Source organism: Caretta caretta, chromosome 7 (assembly GCF_965140235.1).
Source record: "Caretta caretta isolate rCarCar2 chromosome 7, rCarCar1.hap1, whole genome shotgun sequence".
NCBI lineage: Eukaryota > Metazoa > Chordata > Testudines > Cheloniidae > Caretta > Caretta caretta.
Genome location: NC_134212.1, coordinates 104,087,256 through 104,106,729, shown reverse-complemented (window position 1 = coordinate 104,106,729; position 19,474 = coordinate 104,087,256). Strand labels below are relative to the sequence as shown.

Sequence of the window (19,474 nt, the reverse complement as noted above, 5' to 3'; positions counted from 1 at the left end):
TCTGCGACTCCCAATGGCTAAAGAAAACACTATTTGTAAACAAGTTTTTTCCATTAGTTTATCATATATAAAGATGGTAGTTCAAACTCCTATAAATTTTTTTCAAATTTTTAAGTACATATTTAGAAAATATCTGCATACATGTATAACAAAAAAGTGCCTGTGATATGCTGATTTATAAGAAAAATAATACTGTTGCATGGTGAAATTTTACAGTTATTTAGAGTATCAAAATAAAATATTGACATACCTAGCAAAGAAAGATGCTATCGTACTGATTTCTTAGGTAGTATCTTATATTTTTTTCTTGATGTGGTGCTTGCATTTTTTTTTAAATCAATTTTGGTAATTACATAAGACAAAACAAAACAAATGTGTTTATTGTTTATTGAATATAGTATTCTTAACAATGAATAGAGTGTCCTGCTATTGCAACATTACATTGTGTCCACTTGTAATACCTTAAAATAACAAATTCTATAAGAAATGTGTACAAAAGTAACACAAACTGTTATATAGCTAAGTGTGTGAAAAAGTTAAGCACACTTAAGTTTAATTGAAGCATGATAAATGAATGGTTCATAAAAAGTAATGTGCTGGTTTATGTAGGTTTAATCTCAGATCATACTGTGCTAAATGGTCTGCAGTTTAAACAGTTAAAATTACTGATCAGTTGCTACATTTTTTTTTTTAAAGAACAATAGCACCTTTTTTTCCAGAGTCTAACCAAATGAAAACATGCCTTGTATTTTTATATATCCTGCCTTAAAGGGCTTTTAAAAATATTTTTCTGTGACTGCTCTGTTAATGACTGTTTACAGTCACTGGTCACACTTTTTAATGCTTTGTTTAAAAGCCTAAATTAATACATACAAAAGTCTTGTGGTGTTTTGAAATAGATGTGAATGTATGTTGGAAAGGCATATTCAGGCATGTTGGAGAAGCAAACACCATGCAGAAGAGAGTATGTGAAAGCAGGAATTTGACAGCAAGATGAAAGTTTATGAGGTGACTTAGATAACGTGTAGCACTTCAATGGTTTTTACAGTGCTTTATCAATACTAATTAAGCTTCAAAACCACCCTATGAATTGGGTAATTAAGTGTTACTGTATCCATTTCACGGATTGGGAAAACTGATGCTGAGAAGTTAAGTAACTTGTGCAAGATGAAAAGAGAAATCTGTATCAAGAGAAGGATGCAAATTCAGGATCTCCTAATTCCTACTCCCATATTTAAACCATTAGACCCCACACTCTCTTAAATCTGTAGTAGATTAGTATTTTATTTTGTTTACTATTAGCTAAATTTATATTTAGCTATATTTTGCGAAATGTGATGATGATCCATAGGGGCATAATCTCTTGTGGATAGATTTATTTAGTTGCTGTTCAGAAGGGATAATCTGTATGTAGAATGAGTTCTGGCACTAAAGAGTTTACAAAAGTAAATTTCCTAGTGTACTAAAAGATAATTAACGAATGAATCTTCATTCAACCTTATTGTAAATGTCTAAATGCATTAAAAACAAACTATAACTAGTAACATTTATTGGGCATTAGCAAATAGCGCAATAACATTACATTTTCAAATAATCAGAACCAAACAGAACTGATGCTAAAAAAAGTAACTGCCAGGGAAATAAAGCCATGTACAGCAGCTTTGAACTAACTAGGCGTTTAAAAGAAGACGCTCAGGTGGAAAAATCACACTTTTATCTATATAAAAGCAATACCTATGATTACTAAAACTGAAAGACATTAGATGGGAAAATCCCATATCTGTCTCTGTTTTATACAGTTTTTGTACTTCGCATATTTAGTAATTTTCACTAGTTTGTTGATGGTCATTTATACTTCCAGTCCCATGCACTAACATAATGCAACTTCATGCATTGCTCTGTGGAGAGCCCATGTACGACGTGCTCTTCCCTAGGAGAGTGTTGTTTACCAGTAACAGCAGCAACAACGCTTTAAGTTTTTACCTCTCTAGAATGAGGGAATGCTTTCAAAGGGTCCAGATCTCTCTGGCATTCCCCAACCAGGACATGAGTCAGCAAGTTTCAAGTAGGTCATACATACTTCTATCATAGCCTTTAACTGTAAAATTAATCTCAAAATTATGTGTTCTTGAGCTGTTTTGCTTTAAGAAGTTTAAATGTTTCATAACTGTTGATATATGGCCCCCTGTTTAGTCAGCTGTTTTAAGTAGTTGTAAATTTTTAATTTACAAGTTGGTTAAAGGTGTTTTTCAGAGATTTCTCATGCAGACTTAATATGAACCCTAGGATAGCAAGCGTTGTCTTATTAGTAATGATGCATCATCTCACTATAGGTCATATAAGCAAAACGCATGATCATATGGAGGTCAATCTTAAAGTATCGAGACTTAACTGTTATGGTTCAGATTAGTTTTAACCCATCTATGATCTTTGTAAATCTGTTTTGTCAGCATGGGTGTTAACTGAGGCTCTGATCCTCTAATAAGAGCCATACACACAACCTCACTGGATTCATGAAGCATTTGTAGATTTGGCATTGCAATATTTATGCTAGGAATTCCAGCTTGTTAAAGGGGTATTGCTTAGAAATGCTGGTTACACTTTAAGGTTCCATTTATAAATAGTTTTTAAAAGGTTAATGGGTGATTAACAGATGCTTTGATACATGGTTAATCAATTGTTATAGAATCCAACAGGTTAATAGGTTACTTGTGGCTTACAACCATCTATTGATGTGCCTATAACCACCTGTAATATATGCAAGTGTAACCCATACACCTTCTGGGTGTGGTGTTCTGTCCCATCTAGTGGCACTGAGACCACTTAGAGAGAAATTAATGAGTCTGCACTGCAGCCTTAGCTAATAACCATATGGCTTTTAGCTCATACAGTAGAGGATCATGTACTAAGCTCCTAGAGGTCCCAGGTTCGAAACTGGGGTCTGTTGGTGTTACTCAAGCATATTCAAAACATGAGTAGTAACATCTATAATACCACATGCAAACGGAACCTTTTTTAAGTCCACGTTATTTAAGAAGTGCACCTTTGTGTTTAAACACATTGATGATGATGAGGTGAAGTTGATCTGGTTTAAAAAACTTTCAGACCAGTCATTCAACTTCTATTCCTCTATATCATGTTAAACTGTTCTTGCTAATACATCTTTCACAAAAGTAGACTTAAAGAATCATACATGTATCACCCTAATAAGCCTTAGCACCACTAAAGAGTACCAGTTCAAATGATTAGGTTCCTTGCAGCAGTTTGATTTTTACAGTGTGTGCCACTTTGTCACAAAATTTTGCCAGTTACTAAAACTAAAGGCCATTGTCTGTTGTTTCACAATGCCCAATAGGCATAAAAGGGTTCCCTCTGTAAGTAGCCATTATTTTCTTATATTTTGTTGATTGTGTGGTTCATGTGATGGTGAACTTGAAGAAATTTAGATTATAAGGCAGTGTACACTCTTCACTCTGTTTACATATTTTGACAAAGAATCGTTTTTTATATAGTAGCCAAAAATCCTCCTTGGTGCATCTGCATGGAATTACACCAGGAAGAATTTGTCTCCTGGTGCTTCTTAGTCTTGAAATACCTTATTTTCAGAAAGAATTAAGTTATACATTTTAGTTGCAGGCACTGGAAAATTAGCCTCTCAGCTCTTGAGACCACTATTATATAGGCCCATAATTTGACCCATTCACAATCTGTGAAGTATAACCTTTTCATTGAGAAATCAAGAAAGAGTTGCAAAAACAAAACAAAAAAATCCCAATCCCCTCAAAAACCCCTTTATCGGGCTTACAGCTATAATTTTTAGTACTCGCCATGCTTCCTTTGCAGGGTCTGAAGCAGCAACTAAACAGTATTTCCATCACTGCACACAATTATGCAGGGAAGCTAATACATAAATAAGGAAATAGACAGGAAAGCCATATTATCTTCTGTTGTATTAGAAACATGGGGAAAGTTTAATATTTGCAAAAGGGTAACAAAGAAAAAATATTTACTTTCAAATGATGTGGTTGTTGGGATTTTCTAAAACTATAACACTTTCATAGAATACATGTGCAAAGCTCTGCAAAAATATTGAATACTTTCCTACCTCAGAAGGGTATTATCACAAAGAAAAAGATACAGAAGATTTTGTGTCCTTTTAATATTAATAGAAGTTTTAGGACTAAGTCCCTGCATATCATACTGAAAACTTCCTCCAGTATAATCTGAGGGTTCAGGTCCCAAGATGCTGTAAATTATTACAGCTCCATTGAAGTCAACAAAGTTGCTCTGATGTGCACCAGCTGAGAAGCTAACCCTTAGGTAAAATTCTAACCCCACTAAAGTCAGTGGGAGTGTTGCCATTGACTTCCATGTGGCCAGAGTTTCACACACAGTCTTTAAACGTTATCAGAAATACAGAAATATTTTGACACAGTATAGTCAATGGGAGCCTAACAAAGGACTATGAAAGGAATGACGTGTCCATATGAAACCTAGTGTGTTTTAAAAGTGATGTATTTTCCTAATTCTGGCAACAGAACAAGATGCCACTGAGGAATTGAGGCTTTTAAAAACAAAAATTCCCATCCAAAATTCATAAAAAGGTTGTTTAAATAGCCACAACAGCACCTGGTTTTGGTGTTTGCCAAATCCAATATAAAAAAAAAATAGAGTGCCACCATGTCTCCATGTTTATCATAAATATTTTGTTCGCATTATTCAGAATGTCTTATAAATTAAAGCACTGGTAATTTTATTAAACATGCATGTTTTAGGAACTGAAATGTCTTTGAGGAGGATTCTGTTTTGGTTTATTTGTTTTGTTGGTAATGTGGATTTAGCTAGCTAGTACATCCATAAACCTGGCTGCTATATTGTTGTCTTGATACAGTGGAGACTAAGAAAGTTAGAGTTACACTCACTGAAATGAGAACCAAAGGCCTCTGTACATTTCTTTCTGCTTGAAGAAACAAAAACTATGAACAGGAAACTAACCCATTTTTAACAATAATGTTAGTAATGGCTCCCACTTAGTCTTTTTCAACTTGTATTGAAAAGAAAAGTTTGTTGATAGTGTAGCTGAAACAAACTATTTTTAGCAGTGTTACAGAAAGAATGTGGAAGGGACCGCACACACTCAAGTTTCCTGTAGCAGTGTTGAAAATGAATTTGTTGCATCTACGCTCACAGTGGAAGTGTTTACAACATTAGTTGGGCTAGGTCAGGGTGGTGGAAAAGGTAGGGAGGAGCTGTCACTGAGCCTTTGCCGCAAAATGGCCATTTTCCTAATATAATTTAACCCACATGTGGAGCAATGGTCAGTAGTAGCTTGATTGTTTATCACTGTAAAAGAGATGATCCACCACATGGTGATTTAAGGGAACTAAAGCGGGAGTTAAAATATTCCTCTAACAATTTCAGCTGTGTGAATTAAGAAATAAAATCAGAAAGCTATTGATTTCCGATCTCTGCTTTTTGATGAAGATTAGATATACAGATGAAGGGCAAAAGTAGCTTTTCTTTTTACACTGAATGGTACTCAAGAGATATGAAGATCCTGTCCATGTTTTCAGATACATCATGTCTTTATACTAAAGTATGTCTTTTTAACACTTCGTTCACAGGAGTATGAGTATTTTGGAGATTAAAAAGGGGGAAAAAATCCATCAGAGAAGACAATAACATTTTAGAAGTTAGATACAAAACAGTAGTAAATATGAAAAATACAGTTGATAAGCAGAAGTGAGGCAGCAGAAATGCATATAATCTATTTTTAAAACAATTATTTGTAAATATAGCATCTTAGTGTTTTCAATGTATTTGACTGTATAGCTGTATTGCATAGTAAGATGTCACTATCTTATATGATATTGAATGTATCTAATTACCAAAGCATCAAAAAATGTAATTATATTGGAAGGCCTGAATCTGCATTGATATGGAATGATTGTGTTGTGTTTGATAAAACCGTAAGCTAAAAATACAATTTTATGATATATAGTATTTGTCCAAAACCAATATGCTCCCTTTAAGTACAGATTTCCTGACAATTTCCAACAGTGATACCAGGCCTCTTGAAATTACAGTACAACTAGTAACAGTTATTTTGGTTAAACAGATACGGTATACATTTGTGTGCAGATATCGGGCATTTCACTGGATTCCAGAAAACATGGCTCACCCTGATGTAATCGTTCAAAGGTTTGTTATAAACCATTGAAATCACTAGAGTTGTTTATTCATTGATTTATCCATGAGTATCAATACTCTATAAAGAATAGATCAAACCTAAACACTCTACATAAGACACAAAGCAGAATGTTTCAAGTTCACTAAAATATTATAAAAAAGGCTTCCTTCCTAGGAAAACTCAGCTATGGTAAAAAAAAAATATCTACTACAGTGCACTGCACTGTAATAAATATTAATCATAAATTAATAATTTACAAGTACCTGAGCAAGTACACGAGCACCATAGCACAGCACAGCACCAAAAGCAGTAGCTCAGAGTTCTTAAAAATAATGGTGTTTTAAACATTAAAAATTCTAAGTATTGTTATATTTTTAAACCCACTCTAGTTGGAGTTTAAAGATAGTGCAAACTTCTGTCTTCACTTTTTTCAGAAAGGTGTCAGATTTTCTTGTCATTTCACATAGGCAGTGTTGCTGGATCTGGGCACTTGTGGATGTTTAGGTGCAGGTCTGTTTAAAAAAAGATGAGAAATATATAAATGAAAATGTCAAATTGTTAAACTTCTTCTGTTTTTTAATTTTGGCATTAGGATGTATAGCTTAATTCATTCAGCAATAAAGGGGTTTACCAATTTTTTCTTTATTTTGTGGAGAAGAAGCACAGAACTTTTATGTTGGAAAAAGATAGGACGTCCAACTTCTTTTGAAGCCACCATCAGATTTGCTCTCATGACAGAAGCAGATTCCTTGTGTGACCCTCATACAAGTCCCTTCAGCTGTTAAAACATTTTCCTCTGACCAGTGGCAGAACTAGGCTTAAGTTTTACGTGTGTGTTCTAACCTTCCTTAGCTCCCTATGGGGTCACTTAATTTAGGACACTTTTAAAAAATGCTTCTTAGTCCTGTACTGTAGCTACCAGTTCAAAGATGCCACTTTGAAGTACTGTTACTGCTTCTTAGGAGCATCTTACTGGGACGCAATACAGGGTCTTAGAAGAACTCCTCTCTCCCTCCCATGGATCTTCCACATGGAAGAGTAATACTGGTAAGTTAAGAGCTATGCATAACATACAGAATTATTAGGAAAGTAAAATGTTATTTTGGTTTTATTTTTCAGTTTTCTGAGCTGAGCATCACACTAGGTGCCTCAGGGTAGAACTGCTATGTACTTCCAACGCCATTATTTTTATTTCTTTGAGACTTTTTTTTTTAAAGCGTAGAAGATTTAAACTTTAGGGTTAGATGATACAATAATAAAATGGAAATTTGGAAATTAATGGAGCCTTATTTATACTAGATCCCCCACTGGTGCTACCATTGGTGGAGATGAACTGGTGTTAACATGGGTGAAAATTTTTAGATAAAGGGTGATAAAACTTCCTAGTGAAGATAAGGTCTAAGAGGTACCCTTTAAAATACCACCTAAAAGGATTAAATGTTTGTGTGTGGAGGAGGTATGGGGTTCAGATGACTCAGGGAAGAATATAATGAAGATTCTCAGTGTAAATTTCCAATATACAGGGCTACACTAGTTAAAAAAAACCCCACCTTTCTATCAAATATGAGTCTCTGTTAAATTGCTATCATCCCCAGTTCTAGTTGTCTGCAGCAGTACTGTGGTGTCTAAAAAGGCTAGCTAATGGATTCTTTTGAAGCAGCTGCTGTAAGAGACATCTCTCTTGTGCTACTGAAAAATTTTCACAATCTCAGTTTGTGCTGCAACATCACTATCTGCTTGTTTGTTCACTTTTTTGGCGGGAGGCAGGGGTGTGTAAAAACAAACACTTATCTTGCCACACAGTTTTCCTCATGAAAAGTAACTGCAATGCCCTGATTTTGAAAGAAAAACTGTATTTGCTTTTTTTTAATGGGCACAGCTTAAATCGTGTGTTGACACAGAAACCACAAAGCAAAGCACTGAAGCTTCAAAACAGTTTTCTGTATCTACAGTATGGATGATTTTACTGCAAATCTTTGCTATGCCTGTTTGAACTTATTTGCTTGTATGTTTTTAGTTTTATTCTGTTTTATTCACCAGGAATTCTTCCCAAGTAATGTAATGAAATCCTCGCATCCTTTGTGACACTAAATTTCTGAACCACTGCCAACTACATTGCTTTCTGGTAATGCTGAAACTATAAAATAATGGCATGCTTCCTTATAGGAGGTGCCTGCCAATAAAGCATTGTTGATCCAGAAGAATATCATCTCAATGTGCAAAGTTATTGCATGTGGTCTTTCATACATTATATAAGATCAAATAGCTCTTGCATGAGTTTTGCCTTTATGAGGGCTGTAGAGTAAGGCTCTCTATCTTTTTCTTGTGCTCCTTGCCACAGTCTTTCTTCATCATTCCTTGCAGGCGGTCAGACTAGATGATCACAATAGGAAGCAGTGGGGGCAAAAGACCTATATGGCTTCAAGATTAAACTCGATAAGTTTATGGAGGAGATGGTATGATAGGATAACATGATTTTGGCAATTAATTGATCTTTGGGCCTATTTACCATGAATATTTAATGTCCTGCGATGGGATGTTAGATGGGGTGGGATCTGAGTTACTACAGAGAATTCTTTCCTGGGTATCTGGCTGGTGAATCTTGCCCATATGCTCAGGGTTCAGCTGATCGCCATATTTGGGGTCGGGAAGGCATTTTTCTCCAGGGCAGATTGGAAGAGGCCCTGGGGGTTTTTCACCTTCCTCTGTAGCATGGGGCCCGGGTCAATTGCTGGAGGATTCTCTGTACCTTGAAGTCTTTAAACCATGATTTGAGGACTTCAATAGCTCAGACATAGGTGAGAGGTTTATTGCAGGAGTGGGTGGGTGAGATTCTGTGGCCTGCATTGTGCAGGAGGTCAGACTAGATGATCATAATGGTCCCTTCTGACCTTAGAGTCTGAGTAATGTACAATATGAAATTACCATTACATAAGAGTTTAAAAAATAAAGTGAATTAGATGTTTAAAGACAGATCCTGAGCTGGGATAAAATGGCATACCTCCATTGAAAAAAAAATTGAGCTACATTTATTTATAGTAGCTGAGAATCTGGCCCTATCTTTCACATATTTGGTAAACAGAGAGAAAATGATTGCTATGTATCTTGGTAATAAATAAAGGTGCTATACAATGGTATTTTATGTGCAGTTAGAATATAACTTACTATGGTATAATATCTCACTGCTATATAATAGATGTCTTCATTTTTGATCTCCTCTGTGATATACTTGTTTACTACCGAGTAAGATACAAACACAATGCTAATATATTTATCTAGGTAAAGGAGGTGCAGGGAACCTTATATGATGACAGATCATTTAAATGGAGAGGATGGTGGTTTTTCCAAAAATATGGTAAGTCAGCTCCAAGTAAGGGAGAGTCTACAAGTTCCAGTAAAGAATTTGCTACAGGTTATAAAAACATTTTGATTAGCAAAACTAACCTTACAGGAGTAATGTGAGGCACAAGTTTCTGATGTCCAAGTATTGGGCTGGAGGCATTGTTAAGCCGAGCGGTTTTGTTCAGAGGATTTGCTGGCAAAGGCTTTTGAGGAGGGTTTGGTTTGAGAGTTTCCTATAAAAAGATATCAGACCATGTAATCTTTGTAAACAAAATGAAAAAATAAACTCTTGATTTTAAATGGAGTTGCTTTAGACTATTTTATATGCAGTAGATAGAACACATGGAACACTAAGGTTTGTTGTCGTTTTATTTTTTTAAATGCTCATCAGAGAGGTGCATTTCAAGCCTACAGCATATCACACAATGTCCAAATTACAGAATGTAATTTTTACACTTCAAATGTAATTGATGTAAGTTTTTCAAATCTTTTATATTGCATATTTTCAGAACTATGGTGTACTTAGACCAAAAGACCTTTTTAGATAAAACTCACTCTTTCCTACTGCAAATGTGGTAATTCCATAATTCATGTTTTGGACTGTGGGACATATTCTGCCCTCAATTATGCTCATGCCATACAAAAGAAAGTAGCAAATCAAAGGAGGGTGGGTAACAAGAATGCAATTAGATCAAGGATGAATTTAGTCCATTGTGTCCACATGTGTTTATAAGGTTGATCTGTAAAGTGTTTTTTTTTTAAATAAATGAACTTCTACTATTTTTTATTTGTCTTATGATATATAAAGAGGGCTGGAAAGGATTTCTTTTTAGTCTTTTTCCTTCTCTTTGTTTTTATTTTAGAAATATTGTGAATAACAAATCTGATCTTCACTACCTTTGTGGGAGAACCTCTGATGGGTCTCATTGCATGTGTATTGTGACTTCACTCCTTTATTGAAGAAGCAGTGGTGTTAAAAAGACATCTTTTGTCCAAAATTTTAATTAATCATTGAAAGTTAGCAGGTGTTAATGTAAAACTAAACAAAACAAACAGTTTTAAACAACCAGAGTAAACATCCCCTCCTTTTTCAGTTGCTCAATTTTCATTTGTTTAACTCATGTGATGTCATAATTTCACTAGTTAGTGTCTTTCAGGGTCTGAATTTCTACCATTTAAAATATTTTAAAAAGCAAACAATTTTTAGTTATCTAAAGAAACCCTTTCAGGTCATCTTTATACATTACAAGGAGCAAAAAAAAAAAAAAAAAAAGCGCAAGCTCAACTTTTATTTTCTTACAACCCTCTCCCTCTGCAAATCTAGATGCAGCTGCATTCCAATAGCACATCCAGGTCTTCAGAATGAGTTTCCATCATCCATTGTTTCCTCGGGCAGTGTTTTTGGCCTGGTTAATTTACAATTAGTAAACACATACAAGGTTTCCTGCAGGAGATGACAACAGTGGAAATGACTTCAAAATGCAAATTTTGGATGACCCTAGAATCAACCTGTCTGATTCCAGTTTGACTGGTGAGCATTCATGGAATTGTTATAAATGCAGCTGCAATTTATTTCAGCCAAAAGAACTGTGGAATTAAGTAGTTCATTAGTGGAGAACAATGGTAATCTTGCTACAAGGCATGAATTAATGTCATTACTGTGTGGTCCTCAAACTGCTGCAAACATGGTAACATTGTTTCACTGGTCTTAGAGAGAAGGATGTTTTGTTGATCAGTTTGTGATCCAAAAAACTACCACCATTTAATATTGTTTGCAATTTGGCGTGTGTGCAGCTCAGCAAAAAAAAGGTTTCTGAACACCAAATTTCAAGAGTTATTCCAGAATCTGAAACTTCCAACAATGATTTTTAGTTAATGGAAACTTAATGGATCTGTGCAACCTGGGCTTCAACTGTACCAACTAATTCACTAAATGTTTGTTTAATCTAGAAAAATTAACGCGTGTTAAAAATAGCTATGTGACTATCGACCTCATTAGTGAGCATCTGAGCATCTGCCAAATAATGAATTTATCTGTGCATCTCCCCAATTTACAGATAGATTAAATGAGTTGTTCAAGGTGTCACAGGACATTTTTGAGTCAGAAAATGGACTCAGCTCTCTTAACCATAAGGCCATTCTTCCTCTTCAAAATCCCCCAAATTGTTTATTTAAAGAATCTGAAAGTTACATCATCTAACTCCCCACTACTAAAAATTAGGGCGGAATAAAGGTGCAGTTGATGAAAAAGAAAAAGAGCAGCTTAAAGGGGTACTATAAGTAGGAAAACAATGAGCGATTTGACAAAGAACAACTAAGTACATTAATTACTCTTTCAGAAAGAGGTATAGCATTTTCATTATCTGTTTAAGCATCTCATTTTCAACATAAGCATTACACTTTCAAAGGGAAATGGGGAATGACCACTACTAAACCTGCTGATCACAAAGAAGTAAAAAGCTGGACTTTAGGTAAACTTTGGATTCAGTCAGCTCAAGTTTAGAACAGTTTCAATTTTTAAAACTAGAGTTTTGTGTCCCTCCTCTCCTTGCTTGCAGTCACTGCATAACTTGTACTAATGCTATGTGTAAGTGGGGAATGGCAACATGAAATAAAATTCTTTTTCTGTTTATTTTAACTTATCATAGTAGCCAATCTCTGACTCCATAAAAGTCAATCTTGCCCATCATCCAAAAGAATTTTGAGCTCTTATCAACTTCCTCCTTTAAAATAAAGGAATAAACATTTTTCTTATCAGTGCTGTTTTGTGTGTATAGAATAGACTTCATACAAGGAAAATATGAGGGATATTGCAAATAGTAATAAAGTAATCAGCCATGGTGGAGAAAAAACAGCAATTTCTTGTAAATATCTTTCTATGTGATGGGAATATAATGATGATGCTTATGAAGTCAATTATAGATACTAGCAAATGAAATTGTTCAAAATTTGGTAATTTTCAGTGGATATAAAATGGACAACCTGAAATCTGCAAGAGAGAAGCAGCCTTTCTATTCCAAGAAACCAGATGTGCTAGATTTCTTGAGGAATAAAACTTGCATGTATGCATCTATGTAGAATTGCTTCTTACTGAAATATTTTATGTTCCCTAACGTAATAATGGTGGTGTTTTGGTGTTTTTTTTTAAACCACCTTTCAATATGGTTGGCACATGAGAGATTCTGTGCAATTTTATTATATCATATTTGGTTGCAGTTGGTCTTTCTTTGCCAAAGAGTTAATGACCAAATAAATAAAAATCAGTATTACAGAGATGGCAAGAAATTAGAAGGAAATAAGTCTTCTTGCATCATAAAACCTTTGTTCCATTGACTGCCTACAATAATATGAAAGTGACCTGCTTCTGCAAGTATTTACTTAGAATGCTCATCTGAGTAAAGCTACTCACATGCCTAACTCAAAGTAAAGTAACAAGTAAAGTTACTTATTCACTTGTGTTTGCAGGATCAGGCCTTAATGAAAATTCTTTTACTCTTATTTATTTGTATTATGGCACTATCTAGATGCCCACAATGAAGATGGGGACCTGAATGGAGTAGGCACGCTAAAAAAAAAAAAATAGGCCCTGGCCTGAAGATCTTACAGACAAGATCAACAAAGTGCAGGAATGTTACTTTCTCCATTTTACCTATCCTAAATGGTAGGTAGCTACTATTTCATAGCTTCTCTCCCATGGCTCTCTGCTAGTAGCACCTTCCTTTCCCCAAACCCATTAGTAGGAAATGGAACTGCTTACTGTGTAGCTGAGAGGCACAGAACAAGGAAGCGTCAGCACCTTGGTTACAGATCATTAGCATTTGGACTTGCCTCCATGGGGAAATTATTCAAGAATAGCCATTCCACTGAAGTGTCTTTTTGGGGGTCCTGCGGGGCCGGATCCAGCCCGCGGGCTGTAGTTTGCCCATCCCTGAGATAGAGCTTAATGGGAAAATTTGAAAGTGGAGGGAGCTACACTGGAAGGAACATGCACATTAGGAGCTATTTGGGAATAGCTATTTCACTTGAAATTCACACCCTCTGTCATTCTGGAATATCTTCCACAGGGAGACAAGCATGGTATTAGCAGCGTGCAATGAAGTAGATGGACAAAGGAAAAATGGGGACGGGCAGGGGGTGGTAATTATGGCAGTTGGGAAAACAGAATGGAGAAGAAGAGAAAAATGAGGAGCGCAAGGAGGGGCACAGGAAAAAGGTGAGACTGGCGGTAGAGGCAGATGATTGAAGGAGGGAGTTACAGAGGATGAGGTGACAAAGAATGGACTGGAAAACAGTGATGTGATAGGAGAGAGAGGCCGAAGAAGAAATCACCTAACTGGGAGAAAATGCAATACGAAAACAGTGGCCCTCAGAAGGAGCGAAATGCATGTTTGAGAGAACAGAAAACAAAAAAGATGCATCTTTACAGCTGTGTTTCATATTCTCAGCGTATCACAGGGAATACAAATTGACACAAGCCATGTCAATTTATGGAAATGAACATGGAAATTAGTTGTAACCCTAGAGCTCCTGGCAACTTGCTAGTATGGCCCTCAGTACTGAAAAGGTGGTGCTTCTCTGCTCAGGTTATCTCTGCTAATAAGGCCCTTTCCCTGACCCTGTTTCCCCCACTACAGAGCCTCAGCTAAAAGTGTTCATGGACAGATTTATTTCTCCAGTTTTATATCAGTAACCTGGAGTCGAGTTCAGCATGTTGGGTTTTCATCTATATTTGGAGAAAGGGCTGTTTTCAATAATGGCACTAGCTCTTGTTACAGCTGTGCTTAGGAGGGGAAAAAAGTGTGTTTCTTATATATTAGGCAGCTATAAACAATGCATATCAACTCTAATTTGCTCCTTGGGTATGTTCTGACCAAAGCTCTTTTGGTATGCTTATGGAAGAGTTTTCTAATCTAAAATGCACTGTGAGAAAGAGGGGCCTTGAAGAAGGTGCTTCAATGGATTCTGTATCCGGGAGCTGACTGTAAACCCAGTTTGAGATGACTGTGGCAGAACATGCAGACAGTAAATACAGGTCTGGTGCCTTACCAACTATATCCTACAGCAGGGGTTCTCAGACTGGCAGTCGGGACCCATCAGTGGGTTGTGAGCTATCAGCCTCCACCCCCAAGCCCCACTTTGCCTCCAGCATTTAAAATGTGTTTTTAATTTATAATTAAATAAATTATACTTGCTCAGAGTCTTGCTGTGTGAAAGGGGTTACCAATACAAACATTTGAGAACCACTGTCCTACAGTAAGGACATCCTATAACAAGTTGATTTAGATGAGATTGTGGTGTGGCAAAACAGCAATAGCATGCAACTGATTACAGAATAACCAAGAAAAACATACATGAACTTAACCTAAATTATGGACTGGATCCACTAAGTGCTATAACTTTATGCTGATTTACATCAGCTGAAGATCTAACTTATGGATAATCAAACTGTTTCATGAAGACTTCTGTACAAAATAAAATTTTGTATTGGACACAGACTTTTAACTATTACACTTGACAAACATTTAGAAGAAGAGGTTACTGACCAGTAACTGGAGGTTCTTTGAGATGTGTGGTCCCTATTTGTATTCCAAACACTGGTGCACAGGTGTGCCATGTGCCTGAGTTGGAAGCTTTTTCACCAGCAGTGTCTGTTGACCCGCATGGTCTCCTTATGACGCCACATGCGCTGTGTGAGGTTATAAGAGGCTGTGTGGGGTGACACACCCTCAGTCTCCCTCTTACCACAGCATAGAGTCTCCGCAGCAGAGGGGACGGTGGGCAGGTACTGGAATACAAATAGGGACCACACACCTTGAAGAACCTCCAGTTACTGGTAAGTAACCTCCTCCTCTTCTTCAGGTGATGGTACCTATATGTATTCCAAATGTGGATGAGTATGGAGTAATGATCAGCTTGGAGGTGGGTGTGAGGACATAATGGAGAAAACCTGCTGTAGGACAGCGTGTCTTATATTGGGTTCTGCGGCCGCCTACTAGTCAACGGCATAGTGTGCTGTGAAAGTGTGGACAGAGCACCACGTTGCCGCATGGCAGATCTCATGCCAAGGGACATCTGCCAGGGAGGCAGAGATAGTCGCATGTGCCTGCATGAAGTGTGCCATGATTCTGCCAAGTGGCGTTGCTTTGGAGTGTGCATAGCATTCTGTAATGCACTTAGAGATCCAATTGGATATACGCTGAGAGGGTTTGCCCTCTCAACCATTCCACTGTGCCAGAGGTGGGCAAACTATGACCCACAGGCCACCTCCGGACCGCGGGACCCTCCTGCAAGGCCCCTGAGCTCCTGGCCCAGGAGTCCAGCCCCTGGCCCCTCCCCCACTGTCCTCCCTGCCCTGCAGCCTCAGCTCACTGCCCCGCCGGCACAATGCTCTGCGTGGCGGGGCTGTGAGGTCTTGCCAGGTAGTGCAGCTGCAGAGCCATGCCCTGACCCGGTGCTCTGTGCTGTGCGGTAGCGTGGCTGGCTCCAGCTGGGCGGCGCGGCTGCCTGTCCTGGTGCTCTGGGTGGCATGGATGTAGCACCACCGGTGCTAGAGGCAGCGAGATAAGGGAGGGTTGGATAGAGGGCAGGGGAATTCATGGTGGTGGGCAGGGGCAGGGGTGTGGATAGGGGTCGGGGCAGTCAGAGGGCAGTGAACAGGGGGGTTGAATGGGGGCAGGGGTCCCAGGGGGGCAGTCAGGCAGGAGAGCGGGGTTGGATGGGATGGCGGGGGGCAGTCAGGGAGAAGGGGTGGTTGGATGGGGCAGTCAGGATTGAGGGGCTGGATTGGATGTGGCAGTGGGGGGGCAGTCAGGGGCAGAGGGTCCGGGGGTGGTGGTCAGGGGACAGGGAATGGGGGGGTTGGATTGGCCAGGAGTCCCGGGGGGGCTGTTGGGGGTGAGACGCAGGGGGGGGTCGGATAGGGGCCGGGGGCCTGGCCATGCCTGGCTGTTTGGGGAGACACAGCCTCCCCTAACTGGCCCTCCATATAATTTCAGAAACCTCATATGGCCCTCAGGCCAAAAAGTTTGCCCACCCCTGCACAATGCCTACAAAGAGGTGTGGGGAGGCGTGACAGGCGTGAGTCTTATCCCAGTAGAAGGCCAGTGCCCTGCAGACGTCCATGGAGTGCAGTGTCCTGTCCACGGGAGTGGCATGCTGTTTAGGATGGAAGACTGGGAGATGGATAGATTGGTTGAGTGAAAACTTGGAGACGACCTGTGGTTGGAACTTAGGATGAAGGCGTAAGGAGACTTTCTCTTTATGGAAAACTGTATTGGGGATGGGGGGAGAAGAGAGCGGGTCAGCCACCATGGCTGCTAGTTTGCTGACCCTCCAGGCAGAGGTGATGGCCACCAGGAAGAGGACTTTCATGAATAGATGGGCCAGGGTGCATGTGGTCAGGGGTTTGAATGGAGGCTGGGTGAGCTCAGGCAGACAACATAAGGTTGAGGTACCAGGAGGGAGTAGGGGTAAGGACTGGTGGGAAGCAGTTTGTTACGCCTCTCAGAAACCAGGTAGTAGTAAGATGGGTAAATATATTGACCAGCCATTCCTGGGAGGGAGGGAGGGAGGAAGGTGCTGAGTGCCACAAGCTGGATGCGGATTGAGCTGAGTGTGAGGCCTGAGTTCTTGAGCTCCAGGAGATAGTCTAGGCTGATGAATACAGAGACAGTGGAGGGGAGGTCCCGGTGGTGCACCCAGGAGGTGAAGAACTTACATTTTGTGGCATAGCATGCCCTCGTAGATTCCTGCCTACTGCGTATAAGCATACGGCAGACAGGTGATGAACAGGCACTGTCTGTGCATTAGCCCCATCCAAAAATCAGACCGTCAGTTGGAACAGGCCTGGGTTGGCAAACCCTATGGTGGTCCTGTGTGAGAAGGTCCAGCCTGTTGGGGAGGTTGATCAGTGGGCAGGCTCACAGCTGAGTAGCTCGGGAAATCAGAACTGCTGGGGCCAGCACAGGGCTATCAGGATGACCCTGGCCAGATCTTGGTAGGTCCTGCGGAGGGAATGGGGGAAAAGAGTACAGAAGGTTGCTATGCTATGGAAGAAGGAGGGTGTCGCCTTGGAGTCCTGACCCCTGGCCCTCCCTGGAGAATTAGAGGGGGGACTTGCAAAGAGATCCCAGAGGGGGGTGCCCCAGGCCTAGCACATGGGTGCAGAGCATAGGGTTCTGGCGCTCCCACTTGTGGTTGAGGTACCAAGTTCTGCTTAGTGCATCCACCTGGGAGTTCTGTGTCCCCAGGAGTCACGCCTCATGGGACACAATGTTGTGGCAGAGACAACAGTTCCAGAGGTGGACAGCCTCCATGCAAAGTGACAGGAATCTGGTGCTACCCTGTCTGTTTGCCATGGCGGTGGTGGTGTCAGAGAAGATCTGAATGTGTCGGTCGCGGAGAAGAGGCAAGAACACGTGGCAAACCTGGAGGACTGCATGCAACTCCAGCGTGTTGATGTGCACACGCGCTTCCCTGGCAGTCAACCTCCCCTGTGCATTGCAGCCCCCCCCCCAAATATGTGCCCCACCCTGCGAAGGCGGCATCCAGGGTGAGGGTGGCAAAAGGGGTGCCTCCAAGCACCTTGGTAGGATCGGTCCACCAAGTGAGTGATGCACAGACCCAGATGGGTGTGATGTTGCACCCCATAATGCTTTATAGAAATATGCTTATGAATGTAAATATGACATAACTGGAATATGTTTTACGCTAGATATGCCATGTAACATATCTTTGCAAAGGTTATGTTCTACTGCATGTATTCATCCTATTAGTATGCATGTATCATTTTTATATCTGAAGTTATGAGTGTTGGCTCTATGCTTGTATTTAAAATGTTTGCTGTAGAAGGCACCTAAGGCAGATTTGATCAACATAGTGCGAAGGGGTTATTCAAGTAAATGGAAGTACTTGGTGAACAAGGGACATTGATAGACACCAATCCACATCTGAGCTTTCCTGGGAACGTCCCTGCCCATGTGACTCCAAGACTCCATCTTGTAGCTGGGATTCTACACAGGGGGAGGGAGGGTTTTCCACCCACAAGAGTGAAACTATATAAAGTCCTGGGACACCCCTCCATTTTGTCTTCAGCTGGCTCAAGAGGCCTCTCCACCCACAAAGGATACCTGAAAGAAACTGGAACAAAGGACAGTAACCACAGGGGTGTGAGTGATAGCTGGACCCAGACTAGAAGGAGACTAGTCTGTAAAAGAAGCTTACTGGAACATCTCTGAGGGTGAGATCTCATCTATAATCACTTTCTTACTGTAGTAGGCTTAGACTTACATGTTTTATTTTATTTTGCTTGGTAATTCACTTTGTTCTGTCTGTTATTACTTGGATTACTTAATTACTTTTTGTATTTAATAAAATCACTTTTTTACTTATTAATTAACCCACAGTATGTATTAATACCGGGGGGGGGGCGGGGGGAGGCAAACAGCTGTGCATACCTTTCTATCAGTGTTTTTGAGGGCAAACAATTTATGACTTTACCCTGTATAAACTTTATACAGGGTAAAATGGATTTATTTGGGGTTTGGACCCCATTGGGAGTTGGGTATCTGAGTGCTGGAGACAGGAGCACTTCTTAAGCTGTTTTCAGTTAAGCCTGCAGCTTTTGGGGGATGTGGTTCAGACCTGGGTCTGTGTTTTAGCAGGCTAGTGTGTCTGGCACAATCAGTCAGGGTTCTGCAGTCCCAAGCTGCCAGGTAAAACTGGCTCAGAGGTAGTCTCAGCATATCAGGTGGCAGTCCCAAGGGGGTTTCTGTGATCCAACCCGTCACAATGGGAATGGTCAAGGATGACTCCAGGTGGTCTTAATGGAGCCTGCAGACAGAGATGAGCCACAGTTGTAGGCAGCATATATGGAGACACGTGTGCAACGTCACATAGGTGTAGGCCACCATGTGGTTGAGGAGGCAGAGACAACCGCACACC

At 39.7% G+C, this 19,474-nt stretch overlaps 1 protein-coding gene and 1 long non-coding RNA gene across 3 annotated transcripts in view; one reads left to right on the top strand and one right to left on the bottom strand.

Annotated features, from left to right (window-relative positions):
• Positions 1-373: 373 nt before the first annotated feature.
• ADAM12 (ADAM metallopeptidase domain 12) overlaps positions 374-19,474 on the bottom strand; it is a 358,074-nt gene continuing 338,973 nt past the window's right edge. The window contains exons 23-24 of one of the 2 annotated variants that reach the window (XM_048856240.2): positions 9,635-9,765; positions 374-6,702 (exon numbers count right to left, since the gene is read on the bottom strand). In XM_048856240.2, coding sequence (XP_048712197.1) covers positions 6,645-6,702; positions 9,635-9,765 — 189 coding nt within the window. In that variant the 3' untranslated portion in view covers positions 374-6,644. The other variant, XM_048856241.2, reaches the window with a different exon arrangement.
• LOC142072827 (uncharacterized) lies at positions 6,131-11,428 on the top strand. The gene is made up of 3 exons (XR_012669416.1): positions 6,131-6,201; positions 7,153-9,545; positions 10,857-11,428. It is a non-coding gene; the product is annotated as an uncharacterized LOC142072827 (long non-coding RNA).